The sequence below is a fragment of the Tenrec ecaudatus genome, chromosome 8, assembly GCF_050624435.1.
Source record: "Tenrec ecaudatus isolate mTenEca1 chromosome 8, mTenEca1.hap1, whole genome shotgun sequence".
In the NCBI taxonomy this organism is placed as follows: domain Eukaryota; kingdom Metazoa; phylum Chordata; class Mammalia; order Afrosoricida; family Tenrecidae; genus Tenrec; species Tenrec ecaudatus.
This window is the reverse complement of record NC_134537.1, coordinates 32,340,403-32,354,173: the sequence shown is the minus strand read 5'-3', so window position 1 is coordinate 32,354,173 and position 13,771 is coordinate 32,340,403. Positions and strand designations below refer to the sequence as shown.

The 13,771-nt window shown below is 39.5% G+C and overlaps 1 protein-coding gene across 3 annotated transcripts in view; it reads right to left on the bottom strand.

Moving 5' to 3' along the window:
• Positions 1-13,771, bottom strand: part of TP63 (tumor protein p63) — a 235,571-nt gene that overhangs the window by 143,632 nt on the left and 78,168 nt on the right. For all 3 annotated transcript variants that reach the window (XM_075555627.1, XM_075555628.1, XM_075555629.1), the window contains exons 2-3: positions 12,931-13,059; positions 11,512-11,644 (exon numbers count right to left, since the gene is read on the bottom strand). In XM_075555627.1, coding sequence (XP_075411742.1) covers positions 11,512-11,644; positions 12,931-13,059 — 262 coding nt within the window. The remainder of the gene's footprint in view (positions 1-11,511; positions 11,645-12,930; positions 13,060-13,771) is intronic.

The following is a 13,771-nucleotide window of genomic DNA, read 5'->3' as shown; positions in this document are numbered from 1 at the left end:
GTTCTTACTCATAGTGACTCCTTGTGAGTGAGTAGAATTGCCCAATATGATTTTGTAGGCTGTAATTTTTTAAAATCATTTTATTGGGGCTCATACAACTCTTATCACAATCCTTACATACATCAATTGTGTAAAGCACATCTGTACATTCATTGCCCTCATCGTTCCCAAGACATTTGCTCTCCACTTAAGCTCCTGGTTTCAGCTCCTCATTTTCCCCCTCCCTCCCTGCTCCTCTGTTCTTCCTGAACCCTTGGTAATTTATACATTATTATTTTGTCATATCTTACACTGTCCGATGTGTCCCTTCACCCATTTTTCTGTTGTCTGAGGTTATATGTAGCTCCCTGTCATCGGTTCCCCCTTTTGTGGGCTGTAATCTTTACAGAAGCCGGTCCCCACCTCTTCCCACCTCTTTCTCCCATGGAACTACTAAGTGAATTCAAACCATCAACCTTTCTGTTCATGATTTGCCCTGCATGGGTTCCTTGCATGTGGCCTACGCCTAACCAAATACAACAGATTTGGTTCTTTTCATACATAGCTTAGGACTTCATAAATGTAATTTGGAATATTGCATTACGAATTTATAAAAATGGATGGTCCATAGATGGGAGCAAGAACAGGAAGTGGGGAGGGTTTGGGGGTTAAAGAAAAACATCCACATACATGAAGGGCTGCGTAGGATCTTGTAGTTGATTTCATTTATTGGGATGAGTTGTGTAAACACACACACACATATATATATGTATATAGATAGATAGATAGATAGTATATTTCTTTTGAAAACCTTTTAAAAATGCTCCAGATTCCTTATCCCTCAAATGACTATTTTTTTTTAAAGGAGGAAAAGGAAATGGACTTGGAGTTAGTGACAAACAAGTTCATCTCCAACAACAAACAAACAAACACACACAATGGCTGGTTTCAGTGATTAACCACTAAACTCCCTAAGGAAAAATACAATCCAACTTTAAAGGGTTTCTTTTAGCTCGGACTCACTTTAGGGTTTCTCTCAATCGGAATCTACTTGATGGCAGCGGTATTGTTTAATGTTTAAGTAATAGACAAATGCAAAAGCAAGGGTCCTGTAGATGCCATCAAGCATTCTGGGAGAATCCTCAAGGTTAATATTGTCCATCTCTGGAAAACACGGCCTTCTTACTTAAATGGGTTATAAGTAATGCAAACCAGATACACAGTAACCTACTAGACAGGATCAAGGACAAGATCGTAACACGTGGAGAACATAGAATAAGATGAAATCTCTCTGAATAGCTCTTTGCACCGTCCTTCAGTAACCCAAGGTCGTTTCAGGGTACCCAGTAAAACGAAAAGCATCCCAGTGAACAAGGTAGACACATCCGTGCAATCCAAATCCCCTCTATTCAGACTCAGAGTAAACCTTATGATTTCATTTCGTAACTAGTTATTATGGGGAGGGTTGTATCAAACGACAATAAAAAATAGGATGGATTCTTTAATTTCAAGATTTCCGCCTGGAAAATCAGACATGTCTTGCCATGTCCAGTTACATTTATTGCAAAGTGAGAAAATGTTTGGCTGGGACCCCAAATTTTTACATGCAGTATATGCAAGTGGAAAATCATGTGTGCGCAGGGCTTAGGAATCACTTGGTTATTTACCTAGACGTGGAAAAGAAAAAAAATATGCTACCAAAATAATCGAAGAAAAGTGCCTCACACCAGTTGCAGCAGCAGTTAGTTCTTGTTCCCAAACCCAAACACTACTTAGAAACACCCTGCTCAGGTCCAGCATTTTCCCACTCAATGGGTGTTGCTGTGAGTCAAAACTGATTAGATGTCAGTGGGGCTATGTAACCTTTAAGGTGCCTTAGTGCTGCAGTGGGTGAGCACCTGACCATGAATAGAGAAATATGTGTGTCCACAAAGATTACCCAAGGCCCTCTGGGCAGTCCTACTCGGTGGCATGAGGTAACTATGCATCAGAATCCACTCAGGAGCAACAGGTTATTGTATTTCATGTGGCCTAACATGCCTAGCTGTTAAATGAAAGGTTCAAAGTCTGAGCCAGCACCTCAGAAGTACCTCAGAAGAAAGGCCACATGGTGATAGAGTTCTGAATTTAAAAAAAATAAATCATTGAGAAACCTACAGCACACTGTTCTCTGACACACATGGAGTCACCAAGAGTTGAGATTGACTCGGTGGCCCCAGACAGGTGGCTTTCACACGTGGACAGAAAGGTGGACACAGGAATAGTCCTACATTGAGGCAAGATCCAGGAGTCAAACCGAATTAAAATTGATAAGGAAGGAAGTTCATTTTCAGTCTACTTGTATTTTCTTTTCAACACAGTTCCTTCCAAGTGTCCTATTGTGTTTTCCCTAATGCCCACACCCATTTACTGTTGTTTTCCAGCTTTTCCTGACTCATGTGAATTCTACACTTATCACAATTTTTTTCTGTCCTGAGTCTTAGACCCCAATTTATTACTGCCATCAGTTAAAGTGAATGACCAGATTCAAGACTAATGAGCTAATACATGATGGCAATATACCAGGGCACGGTTTATACATTAGCAATGGTGGCCTTTATCTATTCAAAGGTGTAGAAAGTATGGAGCCATCTACTACATGGAATTTCATAAATCTTCCTGGTCTTACTAAGTCCCTCTCTGCTCACTTCTGTTTTCTTTTATATATTGGGAGATAGAAAGGGCTGCAGCTCACACCTCTGAGAAACTTTCCTTAGAGTAGATCAGGGATGTGATGGGATTAAGGGCAAGGCACTCACCATTAATCCCCTTACAATGTATTAACTTATTACATCAGCTCATACCAGGAAGAATCATCACTCCACTGCCATATTATATCACCACATAACTACTAAACTACTGAGAAGCATGGCCCAGCCAAATTGACGCTTATCTTAAAAAAATCATTTTATCGGGGGCTCTTACAGCAGTTTTCACAATCCATACACACATCCATTGTGTCAACCACCTTTGTACATATGTTGACATGATCATTTTCAAAACATTCTCTTTCTACTTGAACCCTTGGTATCAGCTCATCCCTCCCCCTCACCTCCCTCCCTCATGCACTCTTGATAATTTATAAATTATTATTTTTTTTATGTCTTACACCAACCACTGTCTCCCTTCACCCACTTTTCTGTTGTCCATCCCCCTGGCAGGATTTTTTTTGTTGCTGACCATTGTGATTGGTTCACCCTTTCTCCCCCACCTTCCCCTTACCTTCCTGGTATTGCTGCTCTCATTATTGGCCCTGAAGGGTTTATCTGTGCTGGATTCCCTGTGTTTCCAGCTCTTATCTCTACCAGTGTACATGCTCTGGTCTTTGTGAGGTAGAATCAGGGTCATGATAGTGTTCAGGGGGAGCATTAAAGAACTAGAGGAATATTGTGTGTTTCATCAGTGCTATACTGCACCCTGACTGGCTCTTCTCTTCCTTGTGACCCTTTTGTGAGGATGATGTCCAATTGTCTACAGATGGGCTGTGGGTCTCCACTCCGCACTCCTCCTCATTCACATTGATATGATTTTTCGTTCTGAGCCTTTGATGCCTGATATCTGATCCCACAGACACCTCGTGATCACACAGGCTGGTGTGCCTCTTCCATGTGTGCTTTGTTGCTTCTCAGCTAGATGGCCACTTGTTTATCATCAAGCCTTTAAGACACCCAGATGCTATATCTTTTTGATAGCCTGACACCATCAGCTTTCTTCACCACAATTGCTTATGCATCCACTTTGTCTTCAGCAATTGTGTCAGAAAGGTGAGCATCGCAGAATGCCAGGTTATTAGAACAAAGTATTCTTGTGTTGAGGGAGTACTTGACTAGAAGCCCAATGTCTGTCTGCTGCCTTAATACTTAACATATAAATATATGTGCGTTTTCATATATTTCCCTATGATTACGTATAAAACATTTACTTAAGTACATGCCTACTATTTAGACTTCTATAAATGTCCTTTACCTCCTAGTTCTTTTCTCTATTTCCTTTTACTTTCCTCTTGTCCCACTATCATGTTCAGCCTTCATTTGGGTTTCAGTAATTCCTCTTGGCTATATTGTCCTTGATCAAGCCCTACCAGGCATTCTAAGCCCTCCTCCCGATCGATTTTAGATACTTGTTGTTCCCTTGTCCCTGGGCTTAGGTGTCATTGACTGGGTTCCAACTCATAGCTAATAGAATGACACACATTTTAGGGGACACAATTCAATCAATGACAATGAAATATTCAATATTCTCTACCAACAACATAATTCAAATAACATTACATCTTCTTTTGCCTTTGTTATTAATGATGGATTTTACATGCATACTAGGTGACTGAAAATATTATGATTTAGGTCAAGCACACCTATTTCTCAAAGTGACATCTTTGTTTCTTTAAATTGTTTCTTCTATTTTTTTGGTAACAGATTTGCCCAATGCAATACACTGAAAAGTTTCTTGACTGGTATGTCCATGATGCAGATTGTGGGTCCAAGTAAAATTGAATTCTTGAAAACGTTAATATTTTCTATATTTATTATAATTGTCCATGTTGGTATAATTATAAGAATTTTTGTTTTCTTTATGTTGAAGTGAAATCCATATAGAAGGTTATTGTGTTTGAATTTCATCAGTTTCAAGTTTTCTTTTTTTATCAGCTATCAGCAGCAAGGTTGTATATCTGTATATCAAATGTTAGAAAAAATATTAAAATCAACTTCAGTTTCTCCAATTTAACCACCATGATCTTCTTCATGAAGCTCTTAAGATAATTTGCTTACCATATGGACTGAATAAGTATAGTGGAAGGATTCAACCCTGATACACTTTTTTTTCTTGATTGTAAGCCATATAAGAGTCCCTTGTCCTGTTCAAATGATTGTCTCTTGTTATATGTGTGGGTTCTGTATGAACACAATTAAGCGTTGTGGAATTCCCATTCTTTGCAATGTTATTCATCATTTTTATGATACACATAGTCAAACACCTTTTCAAAGTAAATAAAATGCATTCACCAATTTTCTGTTATTCTCTATTTTCAGCCAAGATTCATCTGGCATCAAAAATTATACCCCTTACCCCATGATATCTTTTGAATTTGGCATGGATTTTTGGCTGTTATCTACTGATATACTGCTGCAAATATTTTTACATTTTACTTGCATGTGGCATTAAATATTTTGTTGGATAATTTTTACATGCTGCTAAATAACCTTTCTTTAGATTCGACATATCTTTGGCTGGTTTCTCCACCGAATTAAAATCAGTTAAATTTGTATGTTTGTGTTTGTCTCTGTGTGTGTGCGCGCACGTGTGTGTGTGAGAGAGAGAGATTCAATACGTTTGACAAATTTCATTTTTTAATTACATTTTCTACAAACTTTTTACAGCCCCTTGTGTGTGTTGATATACACAAATATACATATAACAAAACAATGGGGGTCTTAGTCTTTCCAGCTGCTTATCTGTTTAGAATGCGTATTATAGCTATATTCTTCCATCATTCATTTCGCTTTTCCTTTGCACTCAACAAACATCTCAGCTAGCTGCCGTTAGTTGCCTATTGGAGTGACCCAAATATTTCGTTCCTGATGGGTTGGGGCATTAACCTTGCTGGCATTGGCTTGCTGTAGGTGTCTATTAAATTTGATCACAGGGTATGGCAGTATTGAGATGCACAAAGAGATCAGACATATTCCAGACATATTCTCCTGCCATATTCGTACATAACCTCAATCCGATTTCTCCTTGGTGATTAGGTAAAGCAGACAATCAATCCAGAAACTACCTTCCCTGCCTATTGATCCAGAAACATGAGGATCCCAGAGTGGCTCAGTTGCATTCTTAACTTCCAGTTTGATGGAGTCAGTAGTGTGTCTTCTGGTGGGAGTGTTCTTCCCTTTGGAACTAAGATCTCTAGGCTACCAGACTGAGCAAAAGTTTTTAATGGGTCATTAGGGAGTAGTAGTGAGTAGTCCCTCTTCCATTTATTCCCCTTGCTTCCTGGACCCATGGATCTTAGCTATGGGATCATAGCTAGCATCATAAACTAGGCACCAGTTAAGAGCATCTACGAGTTCCTTTAAGAGGGTCTTGGAAATATTCAGCAATGTCTTGTAAGACATCTGTTTTAGGAAATGACCCTAGTAATACTCCAGGCAATGCTCCAAGTACAACCATAGGATGTATGTCAGACAGTCTTTCCTGGCATAGTTAGCTTAACCTTATCACGTGAGAATAGAAGGGATAATGGTTTTAGTGGGGAGGATGGCTTAGTAGACAAAGATGGAGCAAATTTTTCAAATGGGTGTAAGGGGACTGGCTCTCTTGACAGGACTGATTCACAAGAATGTAAAGGCCCCATTGTCCCTCAACTTCTTGATTATCTGCCCACATGTCTCCAACTCAAGTGTCGGAATCTCCATTCTTCCCATTCAGTGTCCTCACTTCATCTTCAGACACCATTTGAGTTTGGGAAGTCAATGGATGTTGTCAGTCAGCCACTCTTCAAGTGAGAGTCTGAATTTGGTTTTCTGTAATAACAGATCTGGTACTGCAGGAAATAAGGCTCTCTTCCAGGACATAAACATCAACTGTGAGCTGTTTTTTTTTTTTAATGTGGTCCATTAGTTATGACCCTAACACCTTGAAAAATGTCTTTCTTTCACCAGTGTGGAAGAACTAGGACTGCGGTGCAGTGACTTATTTAATATGTTTCTTCTAGTGGCAATCTTATCATTCTTATCAAAGTGACTGGGTAGGACTGTACAAATGTGAGGCTTTGTGGCCCGCCAATGGGATTGTATCACTTGTGAATAATGTGAATCAGGTACATGGCCCCTATGTGAGATGAGACCATGCAAATGGCCGCTGTCCGGTGCCGTCCAGTTGGCTGCAATCCACAGCAGCCCCGTGTACAACAGTCCTGCTCCGTCCTCACAGTGATTATGTTTGAGCTGACTGTCGCAGCCACAGTGTCCATTCATTTCACTGAGGGTCTTCCTTTTGTCCAACGCTGCTCTACCTGACCAGTCATGATGTCTTTTTCCAGGGACCGGCCTCTCCTTACAACATGTCCAAAGTACATGACAACATCTCACCATCCTCGCTTCTAAAGTGCATTGTGGCTGCTCTTCTAAGACAGATTTATTTGTTCTTTTGGCAGTCCACGGCACCTTCAATATTCCTTGCTAGCCCCATAATTGAAATGTACTGATTATCCAACACCCAACTTTCACAGGCATATGAGGTGATTTGAAATAGCATGATTTGAGTCAGGTTGACCTTCGTCCTCAAAGTAGCATCCTTGTTTTTCCAAACTTGCAAGAAGTCTTGTGCATCAGATTTACTCAATGCCATGCATTGTTTGATCTCTTAATAGTTGCTTCCATGAACATTGATTGTGGATCCAAGCAAGACAAAATCTTTGACAACTTCAACCTTTTCTCCATTTATCATGCTGTTACCAGGCTGCAATCCCTGATCTTCAGAGGAAAGTACTACAAGTCGTCCTCCCTTTCACCTAGCAAAGGTCTACCATCTGCACATTGACGGTTCTTCATAAGCTTTCTTCCAACCCCAGTGCCACATTCTTCATATAGTTCAGCTTCTCTTCCTATTTGCTCAGCATACAAATTGAAATATGGCATATGAAACTTACTGTAGGGATGAGTCCATTTTTCATCCTGCTTGTTGAACCCTAAGATCCTGTCCTTGCACACTCAACCTATGTGATCCAGAAGACCGAGAGATATGATGCTCGATGACACAGTGAGGAGGCTGACTTATTTGGCGCAGGATGCTTGCTTGTGGAACCCTCAGGAATGCAGAGAGAGCTTTTGCAGGGGCAGTTGGTATTAAAAGGGGTTTAGAAGCTTAGATGGTGGTGTCATGGCTGACCTCCACCTCACAGAAGTTGGCCTTGGGCTGATGTTGAGTTTGCAATCCTCCCTGTGAAGCCAGAAGACGTCAGGCACAATCCCCACAAAGTGTCTGTAGGAACCAACCAACCAGTTACCCTATACTTCATTTTCTGACAAATTTATAGACGAGTATCAAGTATATGCTCACCAAAGTCTGACTTCTCATCAATCTTTTGCATGTTCATATCACTGCCTCACTTCGGGGATCAGCAGCAACCTCTTTACTATAGAAAGCAGAGTCATTTTTGCCTTTAAGACTCGTGAGACTTAAAAATCAAATTTTGAAATGAATTGCTATAATTTTGAGTCTCTAAAGCTAATCTCATTATCAAATATCTAAGGCTAAGTTTTCTCAAGAGCAAATCCCATGAAATATGTGCATGCATGTGCATGCGTGTGTGTGAGAGAGTGTTTGCACGCACAGGAGCCCTGCTGATGCTACAGGTCAATATTGGACTGATAACTGAAAAGGTAACAGTTCACAGCCACAGCTGCTGTGTTGGAGAATAATAAGCCGGGCTGTTTCCCTAAAGATTGACAAAGCCTCAGAAACTCGGTATAGGGTCCCTCTGAGTCAGAAATGGCTCTACGGTAGTGGGTTTTGTTTAATATATATTAAGTCAATCAAATCAATTCTGATTCATATGACCCTATAGGACAGGGTAGACTTGCCCTTCATCTTCATCCAGTTGAGTAGCTGGTGATTTCAAATTGCCAACCTTGTGATTAATAGCCCAATGGGTAACCCACTAAGCTGTCCCTAGAATCGTGTATGTTATTTCCTTGAGATAAGTCAACCTCTGTCTACCTATATGTGTAATGTCAAATATACCAAATATCTGTTACAGTATTATGTATTATTATAGCATATATATTAGGTATATATGACATTACACATATAGGTTGACAGACAGACAGAGATTGACATATCTCAACGAAATAATATACATGGTTCTAGACTCTAAAATCTGGAGGCTGGCAAGTCCAAAGTTTGTGGATCAAACATCAGATTTGAGATGTCTCCTGATTCTTATAGCTTCAGGGACTGGAAAAGCCAAAATATGCAGGTCAGGCAGTAGATCACTGGTTCATGGGCTACAGAGGGGACAAGTCTCAAGATTAGCATGAATGCATTAGGCCACTGGCTCAAGTCTCAAGAACCAGAGGCCAGATAAGAACGTGGCCAGATGTAGATCAAGAGCAAGGAAAGCCAGTGAGGTTTGCTAGAATACATATCCATGCTGGATGCACACATGCTACTGAGAAAACAGCCCTTACAACTCAGTAACTGATCACATTGTGAAAGTGTTTATATTATATCACAAAATAGAGGGTAAACAATCCTCTAACAAACTCTCAAATCAAATGATTACATAACTTCCAAACTACTGAGAATCTTGGCCAATAGAAATCGACATAATCTAAACCATCACAGAACACACATTTGGGAATCAATTATTTTCATCATTTACAAAAGAAAACAAAACTTTGGATAGGGCTGTTTAGAAGATATCTATTAAACATTCAAGTATCAATCAAATTCCATTTCCTATGATTTCAACAATTCTTGAAGACCAACTATATCCAAAGTATTGTAACAAGTCTTGGGCATAAGACAAAGAAGTAAACATGTAGCTATAATATTGTGGACGAAGTAAAATGACAAAAACCACTCTTAGGTCATTTCCCAATGCTACCCATAGTGGGTGCTACCACCCCCGGAAAGTGTTGGAATGATCCAACGGGGGGCTGCAGATTGCCACACTTTATCCTGGATTGAGGGCTGTAGTACAAACATTTTCCTTACCAGGGAGGATGCTGGATAACTTCTTTTTTCTCTGAAAAAGGTGCAGTAGGCCAAATAAATCTTGGAAACTATGCTTTAGAGAAATAATCACTAAACCAGATTGGAGGGGAATATCGATACGAAAAAGCCTTTCAGAGAAGTTAGTATATAGGAGATACTAAAGGAATTGCCTACAGAGGGGAAAATAACAAGAACAGTGTTTAGATGGGACTATTTCCAAGAATACAAAGAAACAACATGGGATAATAAAAAGCCACAGCTTTGGTATGTAAAGAAGATAATGATAAGAGGAGGCATATGGTCTTTAACTTTCAACTTTATAATTTTTGGTTTAATATTATGAGGAGCAAGTCAGAACAGAGAAACCTAGAGATAACATAGAAAGATAAGTTTACTTGCCATTGTTAGCTTCTGTCAAATTGACCATGGGCGAAACCCCATGGACAAGCGAACAAAAGATGCTCCTGTTCTGCACGATCTATCTCTATGACTGCTTGGGCCTTGAATCATTGTTATCCACGGGGTTGTCACTAGTTTATTCTCAGAAGTTGAAGGCCAGCTATTTCTCCCTGCTCTCCACTAACCTAGAACTACTTCAGAAACATGTCCAGGATCATAGAAATAAGTCAGCCTCCACTGACAGATGACTGTGCATTAGCCAGGAATCAAAGTTGGGTTGGTTGTCAAGTGTTATCCATAAGGGGAGGGGAAGGGTACTACTAAGTAAGTTGAGAATGTCCCAATTATTTTTAGGTCACTGTCAAATCAGAATTTATTTATATTTATGTTAAATTTAGTATCTTCCTATGCCTTGAAAGTCCTTCTCATTGAAATCATCTGTTTCCTTTTATTATCTCAAAATAGAGAACTACATTCTATACATGTGGGGAAAATGTGCACTTTTTAATAAGTGTAATGACAAAACATCAGTATATTTGCAAAGTTATAACTTTCTATTTGGGTTTTCCCCCCGCTTTTCTTTACTCATTGCACCTTAACGTTGAAGATAAAATTTCAAGATTATCACATGAGTAGATGCTCTATGGTAACTCCATTAGAAGCACAATTATGTCTAGAAGTTTTCATAGAAAAAGCAAAAACACTTGGGTGGTGAATAAATGATGAAAAATTAAACAAAAACAAACAAAACAGATTGTAAAAATTAAAAGAATTGCACTTAAAGTCTCAGAAAAGTGTTTTAGCACCATAACCCATTAAACTCCTTAATTTGCCTGTGAGATAAAGTCTTAGCCATTGAATCCATGAAAATCAGGGACCTTAAATATCGAATATCTCTGTGATAAAACCAAGAAAATCCTTTTCTTTTCCATCATATGTCTTCTTTGCTCTTAATCTATTACTAGACACTTAAATCTTGGTATGCACATGGGATTCACATCCTCTTTCTTCATTAAAGAAGGATAAATCCAAGAGAGAAGCAGTTTGCCAGACTGGAAAGGGAGAAGTAGAGCTTTGGAGTGGAATTCACATCTAGATTCTGGTTCTTTGTCTCTAACTAGTTGGGAAATCGTGGTTCTATCCTCTCTAAATCTGGATTCAGATGGAGAATATAAGAAAGTATTTCCCACCACCATTGCAAACACATACGTTGTGGAGAGGTCAGTCCTATTGTGGATTCATAAGTTTCTTCTAATCTTCCTCTGCTGAAAGCAATGGATATCTTCCGAATGCCCATGACTTTTCAAAAAGACACGGTTAGAGAGATGCATGTAGCGTTGCCCATGGAAAAAAACGGGTCAAGTCCCAGCCACTTACCCACATGGGGTCACTCAGTTCTGAGTCCTGCATGCGGATACAGTCCATGCTAATTTCAATCTTGTTTGTTGCACCATTTTCTGATGGTTCATCCACAAAGTTCAAGTCAATGGGCTGAACCGAACATATAGGTCTAAAAATAATGGTAAGACAGTTGTTAGGCAGGGAAAAATCAAGACAGCTTTCTCATCAAATTACAGCAATCTCTGTTTCAAGGTTGGCAAGGGACATTGCTTCGAGTTAGACACCTTCGCCCAACTACTTAGCTGTCATACTGTGGTCAATATTGTGAACACACTGCCATCAGGTTGTTTCCCACGCATAGTGACCCAAGAGACAGAGTAGAACGGTGGGCTTTTGAGACTGTGAAACTTTAGGGAAGCAGGACACCTCATCTCTCTCCCCTGTGGTAACTGGTGGTTTAAAACCGCTGACCTTGCAGTTGGCAACTAAACTCATGACTCATAGGAGACAGTGGATATAACAGTGATAGGATGTTTTATATCTCATTCCTAGTGCTTCTCTTGCCCTGATATTTTTTTGACTTTTATATGCTTACATACGTATTCAAAGGTACTCTTAGAAAATGTAGTAATAATTCTTCTTACGGTGAAGTATAAATGACCCCCCAAAAGCAATAGCTTGCCATCTCGAGAGATGCTTGTGTTGTAGCGGCGAACAGTTCCTCGTGTTGTGGTGGTCCCCCCAACCATAACATTATTTTTGTTGATACTTTATAACTGTCATGTTGCTACTGTTATGAATCAGGCGACCCCTGGGAAAGGGTCTTTTGAGTATTAAACCCAAAGGGTAGCATTTGTCCATGGACAAAGTTCAGAAGGGCTAGGAATGAAAGAGGAATGGAAACAGGAAACAGGGAGGAGGTAGGATAAGTGATGGTGACCTGTAGGGATTGCACTGATTGAGATGAAACAAAATGTTTATGAATTATTGAATTAAAACAAATCGGTCTATTAAACTTTAACCAACTCATGATAAAATGTCACAAAGAAAGCAAAGGAGGACATTTTGAGTTATCAGAGGGTCATTGGAGACAGGAAGCTCCTCAAAACTCAAAACCAAAGACTGATCCCTGCCATCGAGTCAATTTTGACTTCAGATGACAAGAGCCCCTCCCCCCCCCCCCCGCTTCCCACCCCACTCACTCACTGTCACTGAGACAGTGGGAATCGACTTATTCCCACCAAAGGTATACCATATGGATAATTTGATCCTATTGTGTGAAACTAAATGGATCTCCAGGGAATTTTGAAAATAGCATTACTTTCAAAGATATTCTACCCAACATCTACAGATTTCTACTGACTTGATACACAAACCCTAGTCCATAATATTTTAACAACACATATTTATTCCTTTACCATGATTCTAGTACGACATTTCTTGCTTGATACTCACTGTTCCAGAAAATCCCAGATATGCTGGAAAACTTCTGGGCTGAGGAACTCACTTGTCTGTGTGCTCTGGGACATGGTGGATCGGTAGTAACTTTCTTTCCAAGAGAAATGAGCTGGGGTTTCTACGAACCTTAAAAGGACAAGGGTAAAACTAAGATTATAGTTTCTGTAGGTAAACAACCATACCCTAAAATAAAATCAACCAAATGTTTAAAATCATGCAGACATGTAGAGTGACTTTGGTAAGTTCTACAATTGGATTCTCCATTTTTTTGAGAGCCATGTTGTTGATCCTATTTTGCCATGAAACCAGACAGACCCATGCTAGACAATCAAGTCTTCTATCCTAGCCCATCCCTCCAATCAAACAATATTGTTGTTCCACTTCCACTATCCAACATCTACGATCCACAGATTTCAAAAAGAAAATAAACATTCGCTCATTAAGCATGGCAACAAGTCTGACTTATTATTTAATTATTTTATAGTGTCTCAACTGATTATCTGCTCATTCTGCTCCAGCAGGCAAGAAGTGGAATCAGAAAACAGAGAGATTAGGAAATTTAAAATCAGCCCTCAGATTAATCACCCTTTTAAGAACTGCTTTCTAAACATCATATACAGGGGAGACAAAGTAAAATCTCTGGATCTTTTTTCTTTTTAAAATCACTATTCCCTTATCTTGATTCCTGTTGTACACGGGGGTGGTATTTTATTGGATTGTAGAATTTTATGTTTGATTTAATGAGCAGCAAACACCTGAGTACTTTGTAAATGAGCAATCACCGGCTGTTTCATTTGCAGCCTTTACTCTAGAAAACAAAAACAAAAAAGCATTTCAT